The sequence below is a fragment of the Schistocerca nitens genome, chromosome 1, assembly GCF_023898315.1.
Source record: "Schistocerca nitens isolate TAMUIC-IGC-003100 chromosome 1, iqSchNite1.1, whole genome shotgun sequence".
Lineage (NCBI taxonomy): Eukaryota > Metazoa > Arthropoda > Insecta > Orthoptera > Acrididae > Schistocerca > Schistocerca nitens.
Genome location: NC_064614.1, coordinates 1,009,927,475 through 1,009,955,419, shown reverse-complemented (window position 1 = coordinate 1,009,955,419; position 27,945 = coordinate 1,009,927,475). Strand labels below are relative to the sequence as shown.

General features: G+C 46.7%; 1 protein-coding gene across 2 annotated transcripts in view; it reads right to left on the bottom strand.

Moving 5' to 3' along the window:
• LOC126195604 (lysosomal acid glucosylceramidase-like) overlaps positions 1 to 27,945 on the bottom strand; it is a 149,290-nt gene that overhangs the window by 98,590 nt on the left and 22,755 nt on the right. For both annotated transcript variants that reach the window (XM_049934232.1, XM_049934239.1), the window contains exon 2: positions 17,998 to 18,198. In XM_049934232.1, coding sequence (XP_049790189.1) covers positions 17,998 to 18,198 — 201 coding nt within the window. The remainder of the gene's footprint in view (positions 1 to 17,997; positions 18,199 to 27,945) is intronic.

Below are 27,945 nucleotides of genomic sequence, written 5' to 3'. Positions count from 1 at the left end.
ATCAAAATTCATAAATACAATTGTGTCTGTTAATAAAAATTGCTTAAATAAATACTCTTCATATAGTATTTCCAGGTCGACATTATATTAAATCGAATAGTTCGTTACTTAAGATTTAAGTAATCAAATATATCTACTTGATTTTATTTCTTATTTACAGACGAAGAAGCTTTTATTCTGGAACTGACTTCAATTTCTTGCTTATCATGTTTTGTCTAATAGTACTGCAGTTCACTGATTATGTTTGGTGCTCTCACCTGAAGCGTGTCTCCGTTCAATGAGAGACCCTCGTGCATACTAAACTTCACTAACGATTAATGGATGTCAGTAGCGATGTCTGACGACGCCTAAGTAACTGAGCGAAACAGGTCAGGTTAATAAATGATTTAAACAAACAAAGAAAAAACACTGAATACGTCACTTAGATATAGTACAAAACATTAATAACTGAAAGTGAGTTTGAGATTTAAATTTGTTTCCAAAATTTTCTCTGTGGATACCTGATAATATTAGGCCTATAAACAAATGCTTGAACTTCTCCCTTTTCTAGAAGTCAGTATCTCTGTTGCCAAAACATAGCAATTAACACATTTCTGACCTCATTGGTTGTACAACACCTGTCGAAAATCTAGCTATATTGAATCGCGGAAATCTTGTCTCGTTGGATTCTGTTAACCAAATAATTGCGCAAGGAACACACTACCAGAGTCACGTTGGCTGGTCGTTTGGTTTGGGGGAGGGGACCAAACAGCGAGGCCATCGGTCCCATCTAATTAGGGGATGGGGAAGGAAGTCGACCGCGCCCTTTCGAAGGAACCACTCCGACATTTGCATGAAATAATTTAGGGAAATCACGGGAAACCTAAATCAGGATGGCCAGACGGGTGTTTGAACCGTCGTCCTCCCGAACGCTAATCCAGTGTGCTAACCACTGCGCCACCTCGCTCGGTCCAGAATCAAATGACTGTAGAAACTCACCATTGAGCTACATATGGTGACGCTAAAGAACTAGCTTATCTTCTTGGAATAACTAATTCATCCGGCTCGATGCTCGAAAAGAATCATGTTATTCTTGATACCAATGAACTTGAAGTTACTTTATGTCTCTTAGCAGTCACACGAGAATGGTGAAAGCCTTCTACTACTTATTAAATTTAATCTCAATACATAACTGATATGACTTCAGTATCAATACCCTGAAAATATTCCACTTTTATCAAAGATTCAAACACTTGAATGAATATTAATACGATCTGACTTCCTTTTTGAGATATTCGGAGACAGGCAAACTCTCAGAGTTCAATGATAAAGATAGTGGGTCTTGAACATGTTTTTAAGGAAGTACATGATTGTGACCAATATACACAAACGTGTTAACACAGTGTGAAGATATACTGCACCCCCCTTTTAGAGAGTGTGCGTGCAGTAGATACGTTGACTCCACGTTGTATAACTCCATCTCTACTTAGAAAAAGCATTCACTAAAGTAGTCACTCTCAGTCTACTCAAGAGCAGCATGTGTCTCGAAGTTCTCAGCAGCTGACCACTACATTATACTTGCTGGAATGTGCCTGCAAGGATATAACTATGTAATATGCAAACAGCAAATTGTCCTAATAACAATTCCACAGAAGGTACAACGTATTCAGTTAAGTGTGCTCGCGTAAATTACGACTTTAGACAAGGAATAAATGAGCACATGGACTCTGAACAAAGAAGAATTACAAATTATAAGTGCCTTAGCAACTACAAATAGCTGAAGAGAAATTGAAAAAATTATTGATTAGTATTTGAGAAAATCAACACGATAGCTTATCAATGAAATTACAGACGTCCTCCATGGGACCGTGTTGGAACACAATTACCATATATCACCAACATTACAACAAAAGGAACCTCATATGATTCCTAATCTCAGTAGTAACACTAAATAAGTAAGATAGCAACGCGAGCGATGTCCTCTAAATTCACGGATGAGTTAATGGAAACCGATGTTGTTCCTTGAACACGGAACATAGTCTCTAGTTCTGAACAGTATATTTAACAATGATCACAAAGAGAGCACAGCTATAAAGCTGAAAAATGATACAATGAAATATTACGCTAAAGTGCACTTGCAAGCAACGTCCTCGGCACAAATTCCTGCATGTTGCAGTATAGAAAAAACCATCGAAATGAATAATTTGACAAAGCCGACGATTTGAACCAACAGAACAACGAAAAGTGCAGGCATCCTCTACGTGATATATTTAGCACCAGCCGAAACAGAAGTGCTCTTTATGTCTCAGCCCACAAGGGCACGCTAATTCAAATCTCAGCCGCCCTGACACAAGTGTGGTCAGTCAGATACAGCCTCGAAAGTACAGCGTATAGATGTACTTCCGCTCGTCAACCAAAAACTGTGACATTCCCTGCAGACGAAACCCGTGCGTAAAGTGTCTGTGCAGCTCACCAGCATGTTTTCTGAAAGTTGACTTCATTAGTATTTCACAGCCAAATTAGAAGGTTGAACCGTCGTCCTCCCGATTGCGAGTCCATTGTGCTAACCACTGCGTCACCTCGCTCGGGTTGGCATGAGAGAATCTGATGCAGCCATCCGGGAAAATGCTGCCTGTGTGGGATGAAGTGTTTCGGTAGTGCAATGGGTATGTGCAAACTGATTCACGGAAAGCTGAAGAACACTAGATGGGTCAGGTCGCACCACACAGACCACCCCCTGAAAAGATCGACCCCTCATCCAAATAGCATTACCGGACAGATCTGCGTTCTCCTCTGCTCTGGCGCAATAGTAGAACAGTGTAACACATCGTACAGTATCAGGGGTTGCATTACCTTTCAGATACATACGTTTCATTTTACCGGTGCGTGGTGTTGCGCCGCGATATCGTTTATCATTGCGAATGTGGAGAATTGTTAGATGTCAAGGCGGTATGGAACGACGTTACTGGGGACAGGACGAATCCAGTTTCTGTTTGTCTGAAAATGATGGCCGCGTTTTGGTTCGCTGCAGACAGCGGGAGCGGCATCACAGTGACTGCATTCGAACGTGACATACAGCGCCAACTGAAGACCTTACTGTGTGGGGTGCTACTGGATACAACCACACATCACAGTTGACGTGTTAGCTGACTGTGACCAGTGTGACCCATACCCATACCTTTTCTGCACAATACCCCAGATATTTTCCAGCACGACAATGCACGACCACATGTTGCTGCAACGACACGTGCCCTCCTGGTGTCACTGGATGTCAAGTTTTTGCCGTGGTCCGCCAGATCACCAGACTTGTTGCCAATTGAAACTGTGTGGGATATGGTGAAATAACGGGTGCAGCGCTGTTACCCAATGCCAGTCACCAATGATGAACTCTGGAGCCGGGTGAATACAGCATGGATAGCTTATCACAGGACGCCATTCACAACTTATACACGTCGATGCCATCACGCATGGAACAAGTTATCAGGGCCCATGGCGGACCCTGTGTCGCTAGGTAACAGGACATGTGCTAAAGCGAGATGACTCAAATGTTAATCATTTCTACTGTACACGCCCTGTGAATATGAACGTCCTATCTCTAGTCATGAAAGGGAAGGGCCATGAAAGGGAAGCAGTGGTTGGGAAAGGAGTGAGACAGGGTTGTAGCCTCTCCCCGATGTTATTCAATCTGTATATTGAGCAAGCAGTAAAGGAAACAAAAGAAAAATTCGGAGTAGGTATTAAAATTCATGGAGAAGAAGTAAAAACTTTGAGGTTTGCCGATGACATTGTCATTCTGTCAGAGACAGCAAAGGACTTGGAAGAGCAGTTGAACGGAATGGACAGTGTCTTGAAAGGAGGATATAAGATTAACTTCAACAAAAGCAAAACGAGGATAATAGAATGTAGTCAAATTAAATCGGGTGATGCTGAGGGGATTAGATTAGGAAATGAGACACTTAAAGTAGTAAAGGAGTTTTGCTATTTAGGGAGTAAAATAACTGATGATGGTCGAAGTAGAGGGGATATAAAATGTAGACTGGCAATGGCAAGGAAATCTTTTCTGAAGAAGAGAAATTTGTTAACATCGAGTATAGATTTAAGTGTCAGGAAGTCGTTTCTGAAAGTATTTGTGTGGAGTGTAGCCATGTATGGAAGTGAAACATGGACGATAACCAGTTTGGACAAGAAGAGAATAGAAGCTTTCGAAATGTGGTGCTACAGAAGAATGCTGAAGATGAGGTGGGTGGATCACGTAACTAATGAGGAGGTATTGAATAGGATTGGGGAGAAGAGAAGTTTCTGGCACAACTTGACTAGAAGAAGGGATCGGTTGGTAGGACATGTTATGAGGCATCAAGGGATCACAAATTTAGCATTGGAGGGCGGCGTGGAGGGTAAAAATCGTAGAGGCAGACTAAGAGACAATACACTAAGCAGATTCAGAAGGATGTAGGTTGCAGTAGGTACTGGGAGATGAAGAATCTTGCACAGGATAGAGTAGCATGGAGAGCTGCATCAAACCAGTCTCAGGACTGAAGACCACAACAACAACAACATCTCTAGTCATTCAAGGTGTTCTGTTTTTCTGAACATGAGTGCAGTGTCGGTCCTCTGCGGCAACTTCCAGCAAACTGTGCGAAGCTGATTTGCCCTCTCTCTCGCACACCAAGTTCAGACCGTTCGCATCTGCCATGTGCCTGCAGTGGTCTACACCCTACGGCATACTACTTCCAAAACGAAGTTGCCTGTAATGGTGTACAAATAACAAAGCTGGCTGCACTATGCGTTCTGTGGAGTGAGATGAGGAGAATACTTTGTACGTTACCACTGGGGATGACTCCGCCTAGACAGAACTAGATGCTCAGAAAACAATCGTTGTCACTTGTTAACGAAGTACCTGCCGTGTTTGCTTTATGCCACGAACATTAGAGTGTTTAAGTACACTCACCATACTTAACTACCATGAAAATTGATGCTAAATTTGTACGCACATCCTGAAGCAGCTACTAAAGAGAAATGCGGCAGAATGATGCTATTGGCCGGAGCGTCTCTGCTCCTTGCCACTGTCCATCGGCCCACCACACGCATTCTTAAGATGCGCACAGGAAGAAAGTGAAGAAAGTGGCCTACCTGCGCAGGGACGGGGGGGGGGGGGGGGGGGGCGGGCATCGTGGGGCGACTTGAACCAGCGCGAAAAATATTCCCTCGTTGTATAATGAGGCAGCACACAGTATCAACCGGGTGGCGGCGCCGACGGCTGCGGTCTCGCGGCTGCCGGCGAGTGGGAATGAACGAGACAATCTCTGGCCGCTTCAGTGCACAGGTCGGCGACGATCTACGCTGAGAGAATCGAGGCGTGCGTCCTACAATCTTTCTCAAACGATTTTTACAGAAACTATTCCGTAAAACATATACTTTTTACATTACTTATGGCTTTATATGTCAGCTTCATGATGAAATGACCATCATCTCCCTAACGGTCATCTGACTTTCTTTTCCTCAGAGAAGTGTATTCAGTGATATGTTTCGAGTAACGCACATGGTTGATTTATCTAGGTGCCGCGTTAAATTTTGCTTCCTTTGCCAAAACGCAACAGAAATTGAACACAGAGATGACGAGCAAAATGAAGGCGCGAACCCACTGCTCTCAAAGCAAAAGCACCCTGGCAGTGTCGGAAATACATTATCGGATTACTGTCCGAGTGACAGGTGCGTGAATAATAACGACCACACAACCCTATTCATGAGATTTTAACGAAACTATTTAATAAAAAGCATTTGCACATTCACTGTGTAGCTTGATAGTGTATCTTTGCATTTACGCTCATAATCATTTAAGTTTCTTTAATTTCTGTCTTGGTTTAGCAAAACTAGCAAAATTCAGTGTGGCATCTGGATAAATGTACCGTATGCATTACTCAAAACTCGTCACTGATTACACTTCTGAAGAAAAATGTTTTTACACAAAAAAAAAAATTTCAAATGGCTCTGAGCACTATGGGACTTAACATCTGTGGTCATCAGTCCCCTAGAACTTAGAACTACTTAAACCTAACTAACCTAAGGACATCACACACATCCATGCCCGAGGCAGGTTCAAATGGCTCTGAGCACTATGGGACTCAACTGCTGAGGTCATTAGTCCCCTAGAACTTAGAACTAATTAAACCTAACTTACCTAAGGACATCACAAACATCCATGCCCGAGGCAGGATTCGAACCTGCGACCGTAGCAGTCGCGCGGTTCCGGACTGAGCGCCTAGAACCGCTAGCCCACCGCGGCCGGCGTTTTTACATGTCAGGTGAAAATAAATCGCAAATTCTGTTGCAATCCTAGGGGAATCATGTTACGCAGATATCATTAAGAATGAACAGCTGGGACTGAAACTTACCAAAGAATTTTATTTCTACACCTCAGTCATCTTTGACACAACAAAAAGCACAGCAAAGAGCGTACAATCTTTTCGTTCCTATCCCTGAACAGAGTGGGCCAGTGAATCTTCTTACTACAAATATCTTTTAATTCATCAGGGCTATCGACCTTGACGAACAGTTAGCAAGGTACTGCAGGTCCTCAGTGTGCTCACAGTTTCAGAGTTACAAAAGGGTCAGTTCTACTCTGCAACAAAAATGCAGCATTGTTCCATTAGAAAAAAAAATGATGCCAGTTTATCTGTGGGTAACAAGGTTATGAAAACATAATAGTCATTAATTTATGAACCGCTTGAGATTACTCATTAAGGTTAAAACAAATTATAAATATGTATATAACCTATCTTTAACCCATCAAAAGATAACTATGGTGAAGATTTCTCCACTTCATTCTGAATGGGGACAGGAACAGAAATATGGTACAGTATTTGCTCGCGAATTATTTTCATATTTCTCAGATGAAGAACAGGAAGAAAATCTTTTGGCAAGTTTCCGTTCCAGTCGCTCACTATTAAAAATACGATGTGTTACGAAGCTCCACTTTAAAGTTCTTATTTTTATTTTCTCTATTATGTAATGAGCGTTTTATTAATGTGACTGCTATTATTATTGATACGAAGTCTTTCGCGACGTATTTCTTAAGTAAAAATCTCTCGGTGTACATGCCGCGTCAATTCAGGATAAAACTCCAAACTTTCGACCACTACCTCCATGGTCGTCATCAGGGCTAAAACTGACTGTCGTGAACTATTTTTTTTTTCTTTATTGAATTTCAATTCCCCCCGAAGGGGGCGGGCTGGCAGCAGCTGACTACGCCGCTCTGCAGCCTACAGAATTTGTGTTAAAAAGAGGAAGATAATAAAAAATAACAGTTGGCGATAAAATCGGTGACTTAAAGGTAAAATGGCAGAAAATTCTAGAACTTAAAACATAAAACACATGGGTGATGATGCTAAGATAATACACAAGAAGCAGAAAAATAACAGACAGACGGTTAAAAAAACACGGCGACAGTCTGGTTTCTGTTCGCAAGATATAAAATGCACACCCAGCGACAGCATGATTTCTGTTCGCAACACTGTGGAAAGACGCACAACACTGAACACTCACTGAAACACGGCACTAAAAAGTTGGCACAAATATGACAGACCACAGCCGAGAGCAGGTGGGGGGGGGGGGGGAACTGGACAGATGATGGAGAAAAAAAAGGGGGGGAAGGAGAGGAAAAGTGAAGGGTGGGAGGGGGGAAAGAAGCCAATGGAGAAGACCCATAAGAGGGGTGGGGGGTGCTGAGCAGACGTGCCAGGGAGTGGGGAAGGCAGAGGAGGGGAATGCAAAAGGACTCAGGGGGTGGGGGAGGAGAAGGGACACAGGGGGAGGTTGGGCGGGGAGAAAACACAGGATGGAAGGGGGGAGGAAGAGGGAGCCCAGGGAAAGGTCGGAGGAAAGGAGGGGGGTGAGGATCAGAGTTGATAGGAAGGATAAATGGAGGGAGAGAGGGCATCATCCGGGAGGGGGAGTTGACGGAAGCCACCTTGGGAAAGGAGATGGAGGGTGTAGAGATGGAGGGTAGGGGGGACACAACGGTGAAGACGTGGCAGGGGGCGGGGATGGGAGAGGAGAGGAGCAACCAGGGGGTGAGGGGGTTCAAGACGATGGAAGGTGTAGAGGATGCGGATATGTTCGAGGAATAGGAGCAGATGGGGGAAAGGAATGAGATCATAGAGGATCCGCGTGGGGGACGGGAGGCGGATACGGAAGGCGAGGCGGAGTGCATGACGCTCAAGGATCTGGAGGGACTGATAGCATTTGGGGGGGGGGCAGATATCCAGGCAGGACTGGCATAACAGAGGATGGGACGGATTAAGGATTTGTAGGTGTGGAGGATGGTAGAGGGGTGCAACCCCCATGTCCGGCCAGAGAGGAGTTTGAGGAGTCGGAGGCGGTTGTGGGCTTTGGATTGGATGGAGCGGAGATGAGGTATCCAGGTGAGGTGACGGTCAATGGTGAGGCCAAGGTAAGTGAGGGTGGGGGTGAGGCGGACAGGACGTGCGCAGACAGTAAGGGAGAAATCCAGGAGCCAGAAGGAGCGAGTGGTACGACCTACGATGATTGCCTGGGTCTTGGAAGGATTGAGTTTCAGGAGCCATTGGTTACACCATGCAGCAAAAAGGTCAAGGTGATTCTGGAGAAGGCGTTGGGACCGTTGGAGGGTAGGAGCAAGGGCGAGGAATGTGGTGTCATCAGCATATTGCAAGAGGTGTACTGGAGGGGGGGTTGGGGCATATCGGCCGTGTACAGGAGGTAGAGGAGAGGGGAGAGGACAGAGCCCTGGGGCACACCGGCAGAGGGGTAGAAGGTGTGGGAATTGGCATGATGGATGGTAACATAGGAGGGGCGGTGGGAGAGGATGGAGGCCACCAGACGGATGTAGTTGATAGGAAGGGCGTAGGTTTGGAGTTTAAACAGGAGACCGGGATGCCAGACACGGTCGTAGGCCTTTTCGAGGTCAAGTGAGACAAAAATGGCGGAGCGACGGGAGTTAAGCTGGAGGGAGAGGAGATGAGTGAGGCGGAGGAGTTGGTCATCAGCAGAGAAGGAAGGTCGAAAGCCACATTGGGTGTTTGGGAGGAGGTGGTTTTGGTGGAGGTGGAGATGGATGCGCCGGGAAAGGATGGATTCCAAGAGCTTGCTGAACACCGATGTGAGACAGATAGGACGATAGGAAGAGGCATCAGATGGAGGCTTATTGGGTTTGGAGAACATCAGGATACGGGAGGTTTTCCACAGGTCGGGATAGAAGCCAGTGGCAAGGATGACATTGTAGAGGGTGGCAAGGAGGGTAAGAAAGGAGGGAGGGCAGTGTTTGAGGTGGCGGTAGGTAACGCAGTCGTGGCCGGGAGCAGTGTTGCGTTTAGTGTGGAGTGTGAGGCTGATGTCCTGTGCAGTGATGGGAGTGTTAAGTGCAGATGGCGGGGTGTGGCCCAAGTACTGGAAGCTAGGAGCAAGGGGAGGAACAGAGGTATTCGTACGGTCCATGACATCAGGGAAGAGGGAATAATCAAAGTGGGGATCATCTGGGATGGAAAAAACATCAGAGAGGTGGGAGGCAAAGTGGTTGGCCTTACTGAGGTTGTCAGGAAAGGGACGGTCATTAAGGAGGAGAGGGTACTGGGGGGTGGGGCGGTTCCCAGTAAGGCGGTGGAAAGCAGACCAATACTTGGAAGAGTTGATGGGGAGCGTGGCGTTGAGTTGTGTACATGTCTGGCGCCAGGCTCGGCATTTCTTCGCAACAAGCAGGTTGCGGATGTGTCGCCGTAATTGCCGGTGGCGAGTAAGTGTATCCCGGTCACGAGTGTGGAGGAAAGAGCGGTAGAGGCGGCGGGACTCTCGAAGGAGAAGGACGGCCTGTGGAGGCAGGGCGGGGCGGTGAGGGTGGATGGCTTTGGTGGGGATATGGGTGGCGACGGCGTCAGACAAGGTCTGGTGCAGGAAGGCAGCAGTGCGAGAGATGTCATCAGGAGACTGGAGGGTAAGGTCGTGGCTGTCAACCTGGGTGTGAATGGAATCCCGGTAGGCATCCCAGTTGGCACGGGAGTAATCATGGACAAGTTTAGGAGGGACGGCACGGCGAGGAGGGTGGCGGGGATGGCGACCGTTAGAGATAGTGAGGAGGACAGGAGCATGGTCACTGCCAATGAGGTCAAGGACATCCACGGTGATGCGCCCAAGGAGGTTTGGAGAGGCAAGGACCACATCAGGAGTGGTGTTGGATTCGGGCCGGGTGTGCTGAGGCAGGGGAACCAGGTCGCCCTGGAGAGTGGTGAGAAACTGATGCCACCGCCGGAGGTCGGCAGGATCACGGCTGTGGATATTGAGGTCGGCGGCAATCATGTAGGTGGAGAAGGTGCGGTCAATGTGGGCCAGGAAATCGTACGGGATGGGGGTGCGAGGGCGGACATAAATGGTGGCACAGGTAATGGTAAGGGTGGGGAAGAAGAGGCTGAGGGTGAGATGCTCGGCAGGATTGTTAAGGAGAGGTTGGGGCCGGACAGGGAGGTGCTTGAGGTGGCCTATAGCAACTTCGCCACGCGCGAGAGGGTACGGGTTATCGGTGCGGTGTAGGGTGTAAGGAGCCGTGGAGACGGAGATACGGGGTTGAAGGAAAGTTTCATTTAGGACGAAGGCATCCATGCGGTGCTGACGTAGGGTGTGGAGGAAGAGGAGTTTGTGGGTGGGCAGAGAGCGAATGTTGTGGTACAGGATACGGTATGGTTGTTGTACCATGGGAGTGGAGAGTTAGACAAGGGTGGTGAGGGGGGTGAAGGTGAAGTGGGCCTGGTTGTGGGAGTATGTGGCATAGGTGGTAAGATGGAACGGGCAGCGAGGGCGATTTGGGAAAGAGTGTGGGAGCGCTGGAAGGGGTGGATGTTTTGGAGCACAATGGTGGTGAAGCGGATGATGTCCTCAGCAGTAGGGGGAGGGCGGAGCGAGTTGTTGGGGTGGATGGGGTCATCAACAGGATGGACAGGCACGGTGAGCTCAGGGGTGACTGGTGGAGGTTTCGCTTTACACTTTGAGGAGTAGGTAGGATGTGGGTCGTTGCAAGTGTTGCAGGAGGGGGGAGAGGTGAGGTTGGGGCAATGCTTGAGGAAGTGGGAAGCTTTGCAGTGGGGACAAGTAGGGGGGTTCTTGCAGGCAGAGGTTAGGTGGTCGTTGTAGGTGAGACAGCGTTGGCAGCGGTAGGATTGGACTGGGGAATGGGAGGGGTCCACCTTATGGCGCTGATTGTAGATGAGGGCTCCCTCAGTGAGGAGGCGGTCAATGGAGGAGGAGGATTCGGTGAATATCCGCATGAGAAAAAGTCGGCCCGGCATCATTGAAGATGCGACGGGCCGAGCGGATTTCAGTGTCGGGCCGGGAGTTGAGTTCCGCCAACACCTCAGCCTCCGTGATCACGGGGCTAAGCTTCATGATCACAGCGGTGAAGGTTGGCGGATGTCGGGGAGGTTGAGGCTGACGGGGAGAGGACGGGGTGTGGTAGGGGGTGAGGGTTGCACGTTGGCCAAATTGGATACGGGGGATGCGGGAGAGGAGATCGATGTGGAGGGAAGCACTGGGGGATTTTATGAGGACCGAGTCCTTGCGAGGAATCAGTTGGGAGATGGGAGCATTGGGGTAGTATTTCCGGATGGCGAGGGTGAGGGAGCGGGCATCAAGGAATTGAGGGTCAGGATTGGAGAGGACAAAGGTGTGGGTAGCAGGCGTGGCGGGGGCGGGGGTCGGAGCCGCGTCCATGGGGGTGGGTTGGTCACGGGGGTTGGGGATTTTTTTGGAGGAAACTTCGGGGGAAGGGTCAACATTCGGGCGCTTTGAAGGTTTCGTGGGCACGACCGGGTGGAGAGGGGGCAAGGGTACGGGTTGCAGGGGGAGATGACGGGGGGCAGGACCACCCTGAGCAGTGGATGACGCAGACGGAGGGGGCGTGGGTGTCACTGAGACTGTGGAACGGCGAGCAGAGATCCGTGCTGGCTTGGAGCCTGTCGGAGGCGGTGCGGGGAGCGGCGGAAAGTCAGTAGTTGTCGATGGGGCGACAGTGATAGGGGAGGAGGAGTTGGGGGTGGTTACAGCCGAAAGTGGCGCTGGGGTGGGGTGGACAGGGAGAGAAGGAAGGACGGGAAGTGGGGTGGAGGAGGAGCTCCATGTGATGGTGGTTGGAGCAGCGGAGGGAGAGGTGAAAATGATAGTGGTGGTGGTGGTGGGTTGGGACATGGTGGCGGCGCGCGAGAAAGGCGGCGGCGGCGACCAGACGGCGACGGCGGCGGCGACCGGCAGGCGGCGGCGGCGGCGGCGGGCGGCGGCGGCGGCGGCGAGCACCGGCAGGCGGCAGGCGACGGTGGCGAGCACCGGCAGGCGGCAGGCGGCGGCGGCGGCGGCGGCGGCGGCGGCGAGGACCGTCAGGCGACGACCAAACGGCGGCGGCGGCGGCGGCGGCGGCGGCGAGGACAGGACGGCGAGCAGTATTGACGGCGAGCAGACGACACGGCAAGGAAACGGCGGGAATCTTCCACGTCGATGTTGCACCCTGAGAGTAGCCCAGGCAGTGAAACTCTTCGATGAAGACGAGAGGGAATCCAACCCTCGAATGTCTGTCGTGAACTAGCGAGGTTCCCACTTTTATATGCAAAGGACGGCTTCTGATTGGCTGGAATACGTCAGCGATATGGCGCGTAGTGAAGTGGTGCCCTCTACTTCCATAGATGTAGTTGCTATCCCGCGTTGCTTGCAGCGCCATCCCTTGAATCAGGAGGTAAAGTGCGAGAAGTTTTTCTCTGCGATTTTTCTTTATCCAGTGCACTCTTCCAAGTGTTGCTAAGTGCATAGCCGTTGTCTCTATTAAAGTTATTATCGCTAAGTCTAATTTCGACTGCTTCCCGGATCACAGAGTCCCAGTAATACGATGCGTGGGCTATTACTCTGGTTTCTTCAAATAAAATCTTATGCTTGTTAAGCAGGCTATGTTCAGCCACCGCTGATTTTTCCAAATACCTGTATTTCAGGTGGCGTTGGTGCTCGATGCAGCGGTCGGCAACGGTTCTTACAGACTGGCCCACGCAATTCTTGCCGCATTCGCAAGGAATAGTATAAATTCCCGGCACTCTTAAGCCGAGACTATCTTTGACTGGTCTCAACATTTCCTTAATTTTCCTAGGTGGTCGGAAAACTGGTTTTATTCCTTGCCTCTTCAGGACTCTGGCTATCTTGCTCGTTGTAGCACCGCAAAAAGGAAGCCGCGCTATGTGTTGGTCCTCTTCTTGTATGTGGCCGGCATCATGTCTTACTTTCTTGGACAATACAGATTTAATTTCACCGGCAGAATAACCATTCCTCTTGAAAACAGTCGTCAAATGGTTAATCTCGGGACCGAGGTGGTCCTTGTCGGAAATAGTCCTGGCTCTGTGTACTAAAGTATTCAGCATAGCTCTCTTCTGAGACGGATGATGGAAGCTATGGCTATGCAGATATAAGTCTGTATGGGTTGGCTTCCTGTACACAGAATTGCCCAGTCGTCCATCCGGCTTTCGCTCTACCAACACATCTAAAAAAGGTAACTTCCCTTCCTTCTCTACCTCCAATGTAAATTTTATGTTTGGATGTACACCATTCAGATGTTCGACGAACTGCTGCAGCGTGTCGCTGCCGTGTGGCCAGATTAAAAAAGTATCGTCGACGTATCTGTAGAAGCATGATGGGCGGAGGTGAGCACTGCTCAACGCTCGTTCTTCGAAGTCCTATTATTATTAATTGGTTTTTTTATGGTTTGGTTTAGCGACTCCTTTTTACTGTTTGCTCCTTTTATTTAAGTTGAGTCATTTTAATTATGTTTGCGGTAGTTATGAAGTCTATATTGCTCATTGTTCTCCGTAAGTTAAAGAACACGGTAATACCACATGCGTTTCGCAGCAGCAGATCTCGTCGAGTCTCCTTGCTGGAACTTCACCTGAAATCGCTAAAGATAATTTATCGCTCAACGGAAATCGATCGGTACAGCCAAATGCTATGCTGTGTCATGTGTATGGAATGTGGTGTCCGACTTTAGTTCGTGAAATTATTTAGGTCTTCGGAGAAATATTCTCGACGAATCCCAAAATCGTGTAAAACTGCAAGTTCACACCATCAAACCGCACAACACTTCCGAACGACTTGCGTCTTTATTATCATTGAATATTTCTTTTCAAATGATTGACGGTTATGAACTCTACACACCTGACACTCCTTTTGTGCTTTTATATGTATTTATTTTCTTCAATACCATAAAACATAGATTTCTGCCTTAATGGCGGCTTCCAACAATCTCCTCTCAATCCGACAGAGAACATCTCTCTTCCAATGTCCAACATGGAATAATTATCTCTTTGCCGTAGCTTAATACAGTCTGTATATCTTTGTTATCGAGTTCACACTGAGATGCTTAAATTCCACAGAGTATTTATCTCTCGCGCAGGTATTTTACATTTACCGTCGTATTAACAGTCCGCCGCACTCTAACTCTGGCATTTTGCATCACAAAATGCTACACCATGAATTTTGCAACAGAGTCGGTAATTTATTTTTGTTTAAATTGTTAACCGTTTGAAGATAGATCAACACTCAACAGTTACGTGTAACAACTACATCTGTCTTGGTGACGGATTCAGTTTTGCTTCTTTTGCCAAAACACAGTATAAACTGCACAAACTCTCCCTGAAATAGCTATTGCGACAGAATCTTGAAACAGAGTGTCTTAATAACAAGCAATAGGCGACTAGAGAGGTGAGTACATTACGGAAAACCTCATTGTGTCAGTTTGCAGTAACTTAAGAGAAGACATTACTCGTTAATTTACGGTTTAACGCACTGCTTTCCGGGCGGGAAGGTGTGCGGGTCGCCGGGACGAATCCGCCCTGCGGATTAGTGTCGAGGTCCGGTGTGCCGGCCAGTCTGTGGATGGTTTTTAAGGCGGATTTCATCTGCCTCGGCGAATGCGGGCTGGTTCCCCTTATTCCGCCTCAGCTACACTATGTAGGCGATTGCTGCGCAAACACTTTCTCTACGTACGCGTAAACCATAATTACTGTACCACGCAAACATTGGGGTTACACTCATCTGGTGTGAGGAGGTCCATTGGGGGCCGAACCGCACAATAGCCCTGGGTTCGGTGTGGGACGACGGTGGGGTGAGTGGACTGCTGTAGCCTGTTGCAGGGTTGTGTACCACTGCGGGCCGGCCGGAGTGGCCGAGCGGTTCTAGGCGCTTCACTCTGGAACCGTGCGACCGCTACGGTCGCAGGTTCGAATCCTGCCTAGGGCATGGATGTGTGTGATGTCCTTAGGTTAGTTAGGTTTAAGTAGTTCCAAGTTCTAGAGGACTGATGACCTCAGAAGTTAAGTCCCGTAGTGCTCAGAGCCATTTTGAACCACTGCGAGCTACGGCGGGGACGAAGCTTCTCCGTCGTTTCTAGGTCCCCAGTTCCATACAATACAATACAATATTGGTTTGAAAAAAATTAAACAAAAACTAGCTTGTAGTATATCGAGGTAGATAATATAGTTCTATATGTTAACCATATGGCAACATACTCTCCTCTTTGCGTGCTATCATTAACCACAATCTTGTTTCGATAGCGGTAGCGTTCTCGCTTCCCACGCCCGGGTTCGATTCCCGGCGGGGTCAGGGATTTTCTCTGCCTCATGATGGCTGGGTGTTGTGTGCTGTCCTTAGGTTAGTTAGGTTTAAGTAGTTCTAAGTTCTAGGGGACTGATGGCCATAGATGTTAAGTCCCATAGTGCTCAGAGCCATTTGAACCATTTTTTTGTTTCGATATGTCGAACGGTATAGGACACAGGAACGTCTCATTCTCGTGCACATGAGGTCGGGAATGAATGTGCTACATAGAATCCATTTTCTCGAGACTGGAGAAAAAAAAGAGACGGCCTCCCAAGTATGAAGAAATATTCAATACGTTAGCAGTAACAAATGGTTCAAATGGCTCTGAGTACTATGGGACTCAACATCTGAGGTCATCAATCCCCAAGAACTTAGAACTACTTAAACCTAACTAACCTAAGGACATCACACACATTAACGCCCGAGGCAGGATTCGAACCCAGGACCGTATCGGCCACGCGGCTCCAGACTGAAGTGCCTAGAACCGCACGGCCACACCGGCCGGCGGCAGTAACATTTGATGTAATGTGCACCAAACGCAAAATCATAACGACCAATATTTTTCATTGCAAACGTTTCGAATTTCGTGCAGCATGTTACGTAAATGCGTATATCATAATAAGTATGACAATTAGCAAGATGATGGGCAGTTCACTATGAAGCTGACATATAAAGCTACGTGTGACGTAAATATTGTTTTTTAAATGAATAGTTTCTGTAAAATCGTGTGAGAAAGGCTGCAGAGCAGAGGGAGCGTTCGAGCACGTGTGACGCTCTGCTCGTAATGGCACTGCTGCAGCTCGACTAGCAGGCTGACCAGCGTTCTCTCTGAGCACCTGTAGCTGCACGATGAGTCGGCACGCAGACTACCGGCTTTCTTTCTGTTCTTACACATATGCGCACACCACTGCAGTAAAGCATTTGCCAGGTTAAAACCGACTTATACGAGGGCCGTTCAGAAAGTAACCTCCGGTTGATTTAAAAAAATACACCAAGTTAAATAAAAATATATTAATATATACATCTTACAACTACATCTTTGCACTATTTTTCTACATAGTCTCCATAGCGATTGAGGCACTTATCGTATCTCTTCACAAGCTTTGAAATTCCTTCTGCATAAAAATCACACGCTTGTGCTTGGAGCCAGCCTGTGACCGCATCTTTGAGCTCTTCGTCGTCATCAAACCGCTGTGACCCGAGCCATTTCTTCAAATGCATGAAGAGGTGATAATCACTTGGCGCCAGGTCTGGGCTGTAAGGTGGATGGTTGATAACGTCCCACTTGAACGACTCAAGAAGGGCCGTTGTTCTGCGAGCAGAGTGAGGACGGGCGTTATCGTGCAAAAAAACGATACCGGAAGTCAGCATACCACGGCGTTTGTTCTGTATAGCCCGTCGTAACTTTTTTATTGTTTCACAGTACACGTCTTGATTAATGGTCGTACCACGTTACATGAATTCAACCAACAACACCCCTTTGGCATCCCAAAACACCGTTGCCATCAGTTTTCTGGCAGAAAAATCTTGCGAGGCTTTTCTTGGTTTCGTAGGCGAATTTGAATGTGCCCACATCTTTGATTGTTCTTTTGTCTCAGGGTTCACGTACTTAATCCAGGTTTCGTCACCGGTCACGATTCTGTTTAACAATGGTTCTCCTTCGTCCTCATAACGTGACAGAAAGTCTAATGCAGAGGCCATTCTTTGAGTTTTGTGGTGGTTGGTAAGAATTTTGGGCACCCATCGTGCACAGAACTGACGGTAACCCAATCTTGCTGTCACTATCTCGTACAAGAGAGTCTTAGAAATCTGTGGAAAACCAGTAGACAACTCCGACATTGAGAAACGTCGATTTTCACGAACTTTTGCATCAACTGTCTGAACGAGTTCGTCAGTCACCAATGATGGTCTACCACTCCTCTCTTCATCATGAACGTTTTCTCGTCCACTTTTAAATAAACGTACCCATTCACGGACAACTCCTTCACTCATAACTCTTGGTCCGTAGACGGCACAAAGCTCACGATGAATAGCTGCTGCAGAATATCCTTTGGCTGTAAAAAACCTTATGACAGCACGCACTTCACATTTGGCGGGGTTTTCTATTGCAGCACACATTTCAAACTGCCACAAAAACTAAACTAGCGCAGGTACGACGTTCACTCGACCACGGCTTGATGCCGACTGACCTGTTGAGTGCGTGAACGCACAAATGGCGTCGCTACTCCCCCCACAACCCGCACTGCGACCAATCAGAGGTTACTTTCTGAACCGCCCTCGTAGATTATAATAAGCTGTTTATAACCTATAGATCGATTTTAACATGGTAACTTTTACTTAAGAGTAAGATAACGGGAACGTGGACGAGAAGCAGCTCACCCTGGCCGGCCTCCTGGAAGGGGACGACCTGCTCCTGGAAGCGGGCGCCCGCCTTGGAGGTGAGCACGTGCAGCAGGCTGCCGGCCGGCGGCGGCTGCGGCACACCCGGCTCGTCGCAGAAGGTGGCGTTGCAGACGCACACCACGCCGTCCGCCAGCTGGCGCGCCGCGCACTCCGACGCCACCGATACCTCGGCGGCCGCTGCAACAGCGTGCCCACCTCACGTCAGAACATTCACCGCTGAAGAAATCGTGGGAATTTGCACGAAGAAAGCATAACACATTACCATGTCTCAACGGTCTGGAAAACCGTTGGCATTCCAAACAGTCGTCTCTGAATAGATAGATGCAGGGCCTGTACGGTTTTTAAGCAGTCTTATACCATTTTTCATGCAAAATAGTAGCAACTTCAAGCAGCGACGATCTTACATCTACTGGGTGATCAAAAAGTCAGTATAAATTTGAAAACTTAATAAACCACGGAATAATGTAGATAGGAAGGTAAAAATTGACACACAAGCTTAGAATGACATGGGGTTTTATTAGAACCAAAAGAAAACACCTCATATTGCTAGACGCGTGAAAGATCTCTTACGAGCGTCGTTTGATGATGACCGTGTGCTCAGCCGCCACTTTCGTCATGCTTGGCCTCCCAGGACCCCAGACCTAGGTCCGTGCGATTATTGGCTTTGGGGTTACCTGAAGCCGCAAGTGTATCGTGATCGACCGACATCTCTAGGGATGCTGAAAGACAACATCCGACGCCAGTGCCTCGCCATAACTCCGGACATGCTTTACAGTGCTGTTCGCAACATTATTCCTCGACTACAGCTATTGTTGAGGAATGATGGTGGACATATTGAGCATTTCCTGTAAAGAACATCATCTTTGCTTTGTCTTACTTTGTTATGCTAATTATTGCTATTCTGATCAGATGAAGCGCCATCTGTCGGACATTTTTTGAACTTTTGTATATTTTTTTTGTTCTAATAAAACCCCATGTCATTCCAAAAATGTGTGTCAATTTGTACTTCTCTATCTACATTGTCTTACAATTGTAAGACATTTACAGGGGCAGATGTGGACTCTGACCACAATCTATTGGTTATGAGCTGTAGATTAAAACTGAAGAAACTGCAAAAAGGTGGGAGTTTAAGTAGATGGGACCTGGATAAACTGAAAGAACCAGAGGTTGTAGAGAGTTTCAGGGAGAGCATAAGGGAACAATTGTCACAAATGGGGGAAAGAAATACAGTAGACGAAGAATGGGTAGCTCTAAGGGATGAAGTAGTGAAGGCAGCAGACGATCAAGTAGGTAAAAAGACGATGGCTAGTAGAAATCCTTGGGTAACAGAAGAAATATTGAATTTAATTGATGAAAGGAGAAAATATAAAAATGCAGTAAATGAAGCAGGCAAAAAGGAATACAAACGTCTCAAAAATGAGATCGACAGGAAGTGCAAAATTGCTATGCAGGGATGGCTAGAGGACAAATGTAAGGATGTAGAGGCTTATCTCACTAGGGGTAAGATAGATACTGCCTACAGGAAAATTAAAGAGACCTTTGGAGAAAAGAGAACCACTTGTATGAATATCAAGAGCTCAGATGGAAACCCAGTTCTATGCAAAGAAGGGAAGGCAGAAAGGTGGAAGGAGTACATAGAGGGTCTATACAAGGGCGACGTACTTGAGGACAATATTCTGGAAATGGAGGAGAATGTAGATGAAGACGAAATGGGAGATACAATACTGCGTGAAGAGTTTGACAGAGCACTGAAAGACCTGAGTCGAAACAAGGCCCCGGGAGTAGACAACATTCCATTAGAACTACTGACGGCCTTGGGAGAGCCAGTCCTGACAAAACTCTACCATCTGGTGAGCAAGATGTATGAGACAGGTGAAATACCCTCAGACTTCAAGAAGAATATAATAATTCCAATCCCAAAGAAAGCAGGTGTTGACAGATGTGAAAATTACCGAACAATCAGTTTAATAAGCCACAGCTGCAAAATACTAACGCGAATTCTTTACAGACGAATGGAAAAACTAGTAGAAGCCAACCTTGGGGAAGATCAGTTTGGATTCCGTAGAAATATTGGAACACGTGAGGCAATACTGACGTTACGACTTATCTTAGAAGACAGAATAAGGAAAGGCAAACCTACGTTTCTAGCATTTGTAGACTTAGAAAAAGCCTTTGACAATGTTGACTGCAATACTCTCTTTCAAATTGTAAAGGTGGCAGGGGTAAAACACAGGGAGCGAAAGGCTATTTACAATTTGTACAGAAACCAGATGGCAGTTATAAGAGTCGAGGGACATGAAAGGGAAGCAGCGGTTGGGAAGGGAGTGAGACAGGGTTGTAGCCTCTCCCCGATGTTATTCAATCTGTATATTGAGCAAGCAGTGAAGGAAACAAAAGAAATATTCGGAGTAGGTATTAAAATCCATGGAGAAGAAATAAAAACTTTGAGGTTCGCCGATGACATTGTAATTCTGTCAGAGACAGCAAAAGACTTGGAAGAGCAGTTGAACGGAATGGACAGTGTCTTGAAAGGAGGATATAAGATGAACATCAACAAAAGCAAAACGAGGATAATGGAATGCAGTCGAATTAAGTCTGGTGATGCTGAGGGGATTAGATTAGGAAATGAGACACTTAAAGTAGTAAAGGAGTTTTGCTATTTGGGGAGCAAAATAACTGATGATGGTCGAAGTAGAGAGGATATAAAAGGTAGACTGGCAATGGCAAGAAAAGCGTTTCTGAAGAAGAGAAATTTGTTAACATCGAGTATAGATTTAAGTGTCAGGAAGTCATTTCTGAAAGTATTTGTATGGAGTGTAGCCATGTATGGAAGTGAAACATGGACGATAAATAGTTTAGACAAGAAGAGAATACAAGCTTTCGAAATGTGGTGCTACAGAAGAATGCTGAAGATGAGGTAGGTGGATCACGTAACTAATGAGGAGGTATTGTATAGAATTGGGGAGAAGAGGAGTTGGTGGCACAACTTGACTAGAAGAAGGGACCGGTTGGTAGGACATGTTCTGAGGCATCAAGGGATCACAAATTTAGCATTGGAGGGCAGTGTGGAGGGTAAAAATCATAGAGGGTGACCAAGAGATGAATACACTAAGCAAATTCAGAAGGACGTAGGTTGCAGCAAGTACTGGGAGATGAAGAAGCTTGCACAGGATAGAGTAGTATGGAGAGCTGCATCAAACCAGTCTCAGGACTGAAGACCACAACAAGAACATATCTACATTATTCCATTATTTATTCAGTTTTCAAATTTGTACTGACTTTTTGATCACCCGGTACATCGATACTTCGGAATCCACCTCACGGCGCGTGGCGAAGATTATCCCATACCACTAATAGTCATTTCCTTTCTTCTTGCACTCGCAAATAGGAAGAGGGAAAACCGACCATCTACATGCCGCCACATGAGTCCGTATTTCTCGTACCTTATCATCGAGGTCCTAACGGGCAATGTATGCTGGAGGCAACAGAATCGTTCTGCATTCAGCTTCATGTCCCGCTCTCTTCTACATCTGCATCTACATTCATACTCCGCAAGCCACCTGACGGTGTGTGGCGGAGGGTACCTTGAGTACCTCTATCGGTTCTCCCTTCTATTCCAGTCTCGTATTTTCTCAATAGTCTTCTTCGAAAAGAACGTCGCCTTCCCTACAGGGATTCCCGCTTGAGTTCCCAAGGCATCTGCGTAACACTTATGTGTTGGTCACATCTACCAGCAACAAATCTAGCATCCAGCGTCTGAATTGCTCCTCCTTTAATCCGATCTGGTACGGATCCCAAACACTCAAGCTGTATTCAACAATAGGTCACACTTTATGAACCACACATTCCTACAATTCTCCCAATAAACCGCAGTCGACCATTCCCCTTTGCTACCACAATCCTCACATACTCCTTCCATTTCATATCGCCTTGCAACATTATGCCCACATATTTAAACGACGTGACGGTATCAAGCAGGACACTACTAATACTGTATCTGAACATTACAGGTTTATTTTTCTTACTCATCCACACTGACTTAGATTTTCCCCTCTTTTCGGACTAGCTGCCATTCATCACACCCAGCATCATCTCCCAGACAATGTAGTTGGACATCACGCACACTCCTCTCCAAAGGCTCAATCATGTGCAGATCTGGTGGCTGTGAACGCCACGAGAAATACGACACATCATCCTCGTGCTCATAAAACCAATACCTGGCTATGCGCCCTGTGTGAACAGCGGCCCTGTCGTCTTGGAACACAGCATCACCAGTGGCCAACAAATATTGCACAGTGGGGTAGATCTGATCCGCCAGAACTGTCACAAAACACTTCTAAGCAAATTGAGTGCCTATGGAGAGTCGCCTCGGTTGTGCGACTGGATTCCTCATTTCCTGGCAGGTAGTAATCGAATGACGATGATCAAGTAAAACAGAAGTGATATATGGCGTTCTCCAAGGAAGTGTTGTAGGCCCTCTGCTGCCCCTAATCTATACACGTGACTTAGGAGACAACCTGAGCAGCCTGATTACATTGTTTTCAGATGATGCTGTCTTTACTTTCTATTAAAGTCATCAGAAGATCAAAACCAATTGCAAAATGATTCAGATACGATATCTGCATGGTGCGAAAAGTTGCAGTTGTCTCTGAATAAGGAAAAGTGTGAGGTCATTCACTTGTGTACAGAAAGGAATTCGTTAAATTTCGGTTACACGATGAATCACACGTATCTAAAGGCTGTAAATTCAACTAAATACATAGGAATTACAATGACGAGCAACTAAAACTGGAACGATCTCATAGGTAATTTTGTGGGGAAGGCAAACCAAAGACTGCGTTTTGTTGACAGAACACTTGAAGATACAACAGGCGTATGAACTGACGGCAAGCACAACGCTTGTTCGTCCTCTGCTGGAGTATTGCTGTGCCCTATGAGATCTTTACCAGATAGGATTGACGGAGAAGATCCAAAAAGTCCAAAGAAAGGCAGCTCGTTTTGTTTTATCCCGAAATATGGGAAAGAGTGTCACGGATATGATACACGAACTGGGGTGGTAATCATTAAAATTAAAGAAGTTTCTCCATGCAGCGAGATCTTTTCACGAAATTACAGTCACCAACTTTCTCCTCTGAATGTGAAAATATTTTACTGTCGCCATCCTACAGAGGGATAAAACATCATAGTAATAAAATGAGAGAAATCAGAGCCGAGTGCATAAAAATTTAAATGTTCGTTTTTCCACGCGCTCTTAGAGATTGGAACGGTAGAGAAACAGTCTAAAGGTGATTCCAAGAACCCTTTCCCAGGCACTTAAGAGTGAATTGTAGCCGGCCGCGGTGGCCATGCGGTTCTAGGCGCTGCAGTCCGGAACCGTGGAACTGCTACGGTCGCAGGTTCGAATCCTGCCTCGGGCATGGATGTTTGTGATGTCCTTAGGTTAGTTAGGTTTAAGTAGTTCTAAGTTCTAGGGGACTGATGACCTAAGATGTTAAGTCCCATAGTGCTCAGAGCCATTTGAACCATTTTTTGTGAATTGTAGAATAGTCACGTAGATGTAAATGTAGATAGCCCTTCGCAGCAAAGTGATCTTGAGGAATAACGAAGGGGTCCAAGGGATACCACTATATGCCTCCCAAATCATCACTGAACCCCACAATGTTTCACTCTCAGGGCGTAAACTCGGCCACAGTTGGAAACAACGTAAAACGAGTCTCATACGACCAAATTAAATTCCTCCACTGCTTCATAGTCCAGGTTTTACGGCTTCGGCAGCATGTTTTCCTTTTACGGGCTTTAGCATCACTGATGAGTGGGTTTTGGAAATCCAGCTCACCAGGAAATTCCCTGCTTACGGGGCTCCCTTTCGGTGTCTCGGTGCTGACATGGTTCGCGAGTGCCACATGCAGTTCTGCAGCGCTTCTTCCGACTTTACGTCACAATCCTCTTCAGTCACCGATCGCCGAGATGACTCAAAACCCACTTTCGTCCGCGTTGTGACATAGAGGATGATGGTTTTCCACTTTCCCTGTACACGGTATAAGTTTTCGATATGATGCCTCTTGAGACCCTAACACATCGGTTACCTTGGTTACTGAAGCACCCACCATATGAGCACCAACAACTGTACACGTTCGAATTCTCTTAGCTCCGCCTTATGCACTCACAACTGCACTGAACACTGCTCTGTTCAAGCATGCAAGCATGCATTTCTCGCCGTGTTATCGTGTTTTTGTCCAAACGCTGTAGTTCCGCCTGTTATTCGATGAAGTGCCCAAACATTTTTCAGTACACAGACCATTGCACCACATACGACACCACAAAACAAAAACCCACACACATCTTACCTATGATGATTAGATAGTTCACAGAATAGACAACATTGTAAAGAAACAGAGACTTCAAATAGGTAACACAACAAAAATGGTTCAAATGGCTCTGAGCACTATGGGACTCAACTGCTGTGGTCATAAGTCCCCTAGAACTTAGAACTACTTAAACCTAACTAACCTAAGGACAGCACACAACACCCAGCCATCACGAGGCAGAGAAAATCCCTGACCCCGCCGGGAATCGAACCCGGGAACCCGGGCGTGGGAAGCGAGAACGCTACCGCACGACCACGAGATGCGGGCGGTAACACAACAGACAACACCACACAGAGAAATGTTAGAACACAGGAAACAAATACAATATATCGGGTATAAACCAAGTATACATCACTTGTCAGTCGGTATACATATGACAGACAAACACAAATTTTTAAACAATCTTTTGTGAACAGCTTAGAGCCATAAAAACTGACAGCTCACATAGTAAATTTACTGGGTACTTAGTACCTCACAGTCAACAGCCAAATAACACAGATGCACATTGAAAAATACTAAAATCCATTCACAGTCTGTAGCAATAACTTCTATAGAAGAAAGCTTTCACATACAGACGGCAATACTTAAAGGGAAATGAATTCAATACCCTGTGCAATGTCACACCTTTCAGAACACACACACACACACACACACATGCAGACACGAGAGACAAAGAGGGGGGGGGGGAGGGACGAGGAAAAAGAGAGGGAGAAAGCAAACAAAGTACAAATTAGGCATTAGATTAGGCATCAAAACAGGTGGATGTCAACATGAAATGGTAATGGCAAAATTTAGTCTGGGACCTGTCAATTGTTGTCTAGAGGCCAAAAAGGCAAGGCGCAATTCTGTTGTATTCTCCACGGGGTATCTAATTGCCATAATTTGCACGTAGTGGTCATCTACTGGTGTTGTTGACCGCTGGCGACAACTTCGACGCAGACCTTCAATGTTTTGTGTCCCACAAAAGAAGCTGAATGTTCGAATTACTTCTCCGTTATATAGGCCAGTTCGGCGGGCAACTTCCCATGACGACAAATATTTTGCTCGTAAAGTGGCTTACGCACATTGTGTCAGCTTGAAACTAGCTTAGAATCATATTGACAGACAATTCTGACCCAAGCCGTATTGTGTGATTCACACCAAGAGGTGCAGTGTACGCTACTAAGCTGCACTGAGACCGCAGATTGACACTGAAGAGCCAAAGAAACTGGTATACCTGCCTAACATCGTGTAGGGTCGCCGGGAGCAGGCAGAAATGCCACTACATGACGTGACAAACTAACGTCTGAAGTAATGCTGGAGGGAACTGATCCCAGGAATCTCTAAATCCTCGCACGAACGAAAAAAATGGCTGACATCGAAATAAATGTCCAAGGAATAGAAAAGCTACGGAAATCACTCAACAGAGGAAAGTCCACTGGACCTGACGGGATACCAATTCGATTCTACACAGAGTACGCAAAAGAACTTGCCCCCCTTCTGACAGCCGCGTACCGCAAATCTCTAGAGGAACGGAAGGTTCCAAATGATTGGAAAAGAGCACAGGTAGTTCCAGTTTTCAAGAAGGGTCGTCGAGCAGATGCGCAAAACTATAGGCCTATATCTCTGACATCGATCAGTTGTAGAATTTTAGAACATGTTTTTTGCTCGCGTATCGTGTCATTTCTGGAAATCCAGAATCTACTCTGTAGGAATCAACGTGGATTCCGGAAACAGCGATCGTGTGAGACCCAACTCGCTTTATTTGTTCATGAGACCCAGAAAATATAAAATACAGGCTCCCAGGTAGGTGCCATTTTCCTTTACTTCCGGAAGGCGTTCGATACAGTTGCGCACTGTTGCCTGATAAACAAAGTACGAGCCTACGGAATATCTGACCAGCTGCGTGGCTGGATTGAAGAGTTTTTAGCAAACAGAACACAGCATGTTGTTCTCAATGGAGAGACGTCTACAGACGTTAAGGTGACCTCTGGCGTGCCACAGGGGAGTGTTATGGGACCATTGCTTTTCACAATATATATATATAAATGACGTAGTAGATAGTGACGGAAGTTCCATCCGGCTTTTCGCGGATGATGCTGTAGTATACAGAGAAGTTGTAGCATTAGAAAATTGCAGCGAAATGCAGGGAGATCTGCAGCAGATAGGCACTTGGTGCAGGGAGTGGCAACTGACCCTTAACATAGACAAATGTAATGTATTGCGAATACATAGAAAGAAGGATCCTTTATTGTATGATTATATGATAACGGAGCAAACACGGGTAGCAGTTACTTCTGTAAAAGATCTGGGAGTATGCATACTGAACAATTTGAAGTGGAATGATCATATAAAATTAATTGTTGGTGAGGCGGGTGTCAGGTTGAGATTCATTGGGAGAGTCCTAAGAAAATGTAGTCCATCAACAAAGGAGGTGTCTTACAAAACACTCGTTCGACCTGTACTTGAGTATTGCTCATGAGTGTGGGATCCGTACCAGGTCGGGTTGAGAGAGGAGATAGAGAAGATAGAAGATCCAAAGAAGAGCGGCGCGTTTCGTGACAGGGTTATTTGGTAATCGTGATAGGGTTACGGAGATGTGTAGCAACCTCGAGTGGCAGACCCTGCAAGAGAGGCGCTCTGCATCGGGGTGTAGCTTGCTGTCCAGGTTTCGAGAGGATGCGTTTCTGGATGAGGTATCGAATATATTGCTTCCCCCTACTTATACCTCCCGAGGAGATCACGAATGTAAAATTAGAGAGATTCGAGCGCGCACGGAGGCTTTCCGGCAGTCGTTCGTCCCGCGAACCATACACGACTGGAACAGGAAAGGGAGGTAATGACAGTGGCACGTAAAGTACCCTCCGCCACACACCGTTGGGTGGCTTGCGGAGTATAAATGTAGATGTAGATGTAGAATCCTGCAGGGCTGTCCATAAACCCGTATGTGTATGAGGGGTGGAGATCTCTTCTGAACAGCACGTTGCAAGGCATCCCAGAGATCTCAATAATCTTTATGTGTGGGGATTTTGGTGGCCAGAAAAGTATTTAGACTCAGAACAGGGTTCCTGGAGCCAATCTGTACCATTTCTTCAAGGGTACACGAGTGGGCCTTCGGTTCCGAAAGCACATATCGATGATGTTTCATTGGATGGTTCGCACGCAGATTGAAATCTGCAGCAACTTGCGGAAGAGTTGCAGTTATGTCACGTTGAACGATTATCTTCTGTCGTCGTTGGTCCCGTTCTTACAGGATCTTTTTCCGGCCGCATCGATGTCGGAGATTTGACGTTTTACCGGATTCCTGATAATCACGGTACACTCGTGAAATGGTGGCACGGGAAAATCCCCACTTCATCGCTACCTCGGAGATGCTGTGTCCCATCGCTCGTGCGCCGACTATAACGCCGCTTTCACACTCACTTAAATCTTGATAACCTGCCATTGTAGCAGAGTAACCGATTTAACAACAGCGCCAGACCTTTGTTGTCTTTTATAGGTGTTGCCGACTGCAGCGCGGTATTCTGCCTGTGTACATATCTCTGTATTTGAGTACGCATACCTATACTAGTTTCTT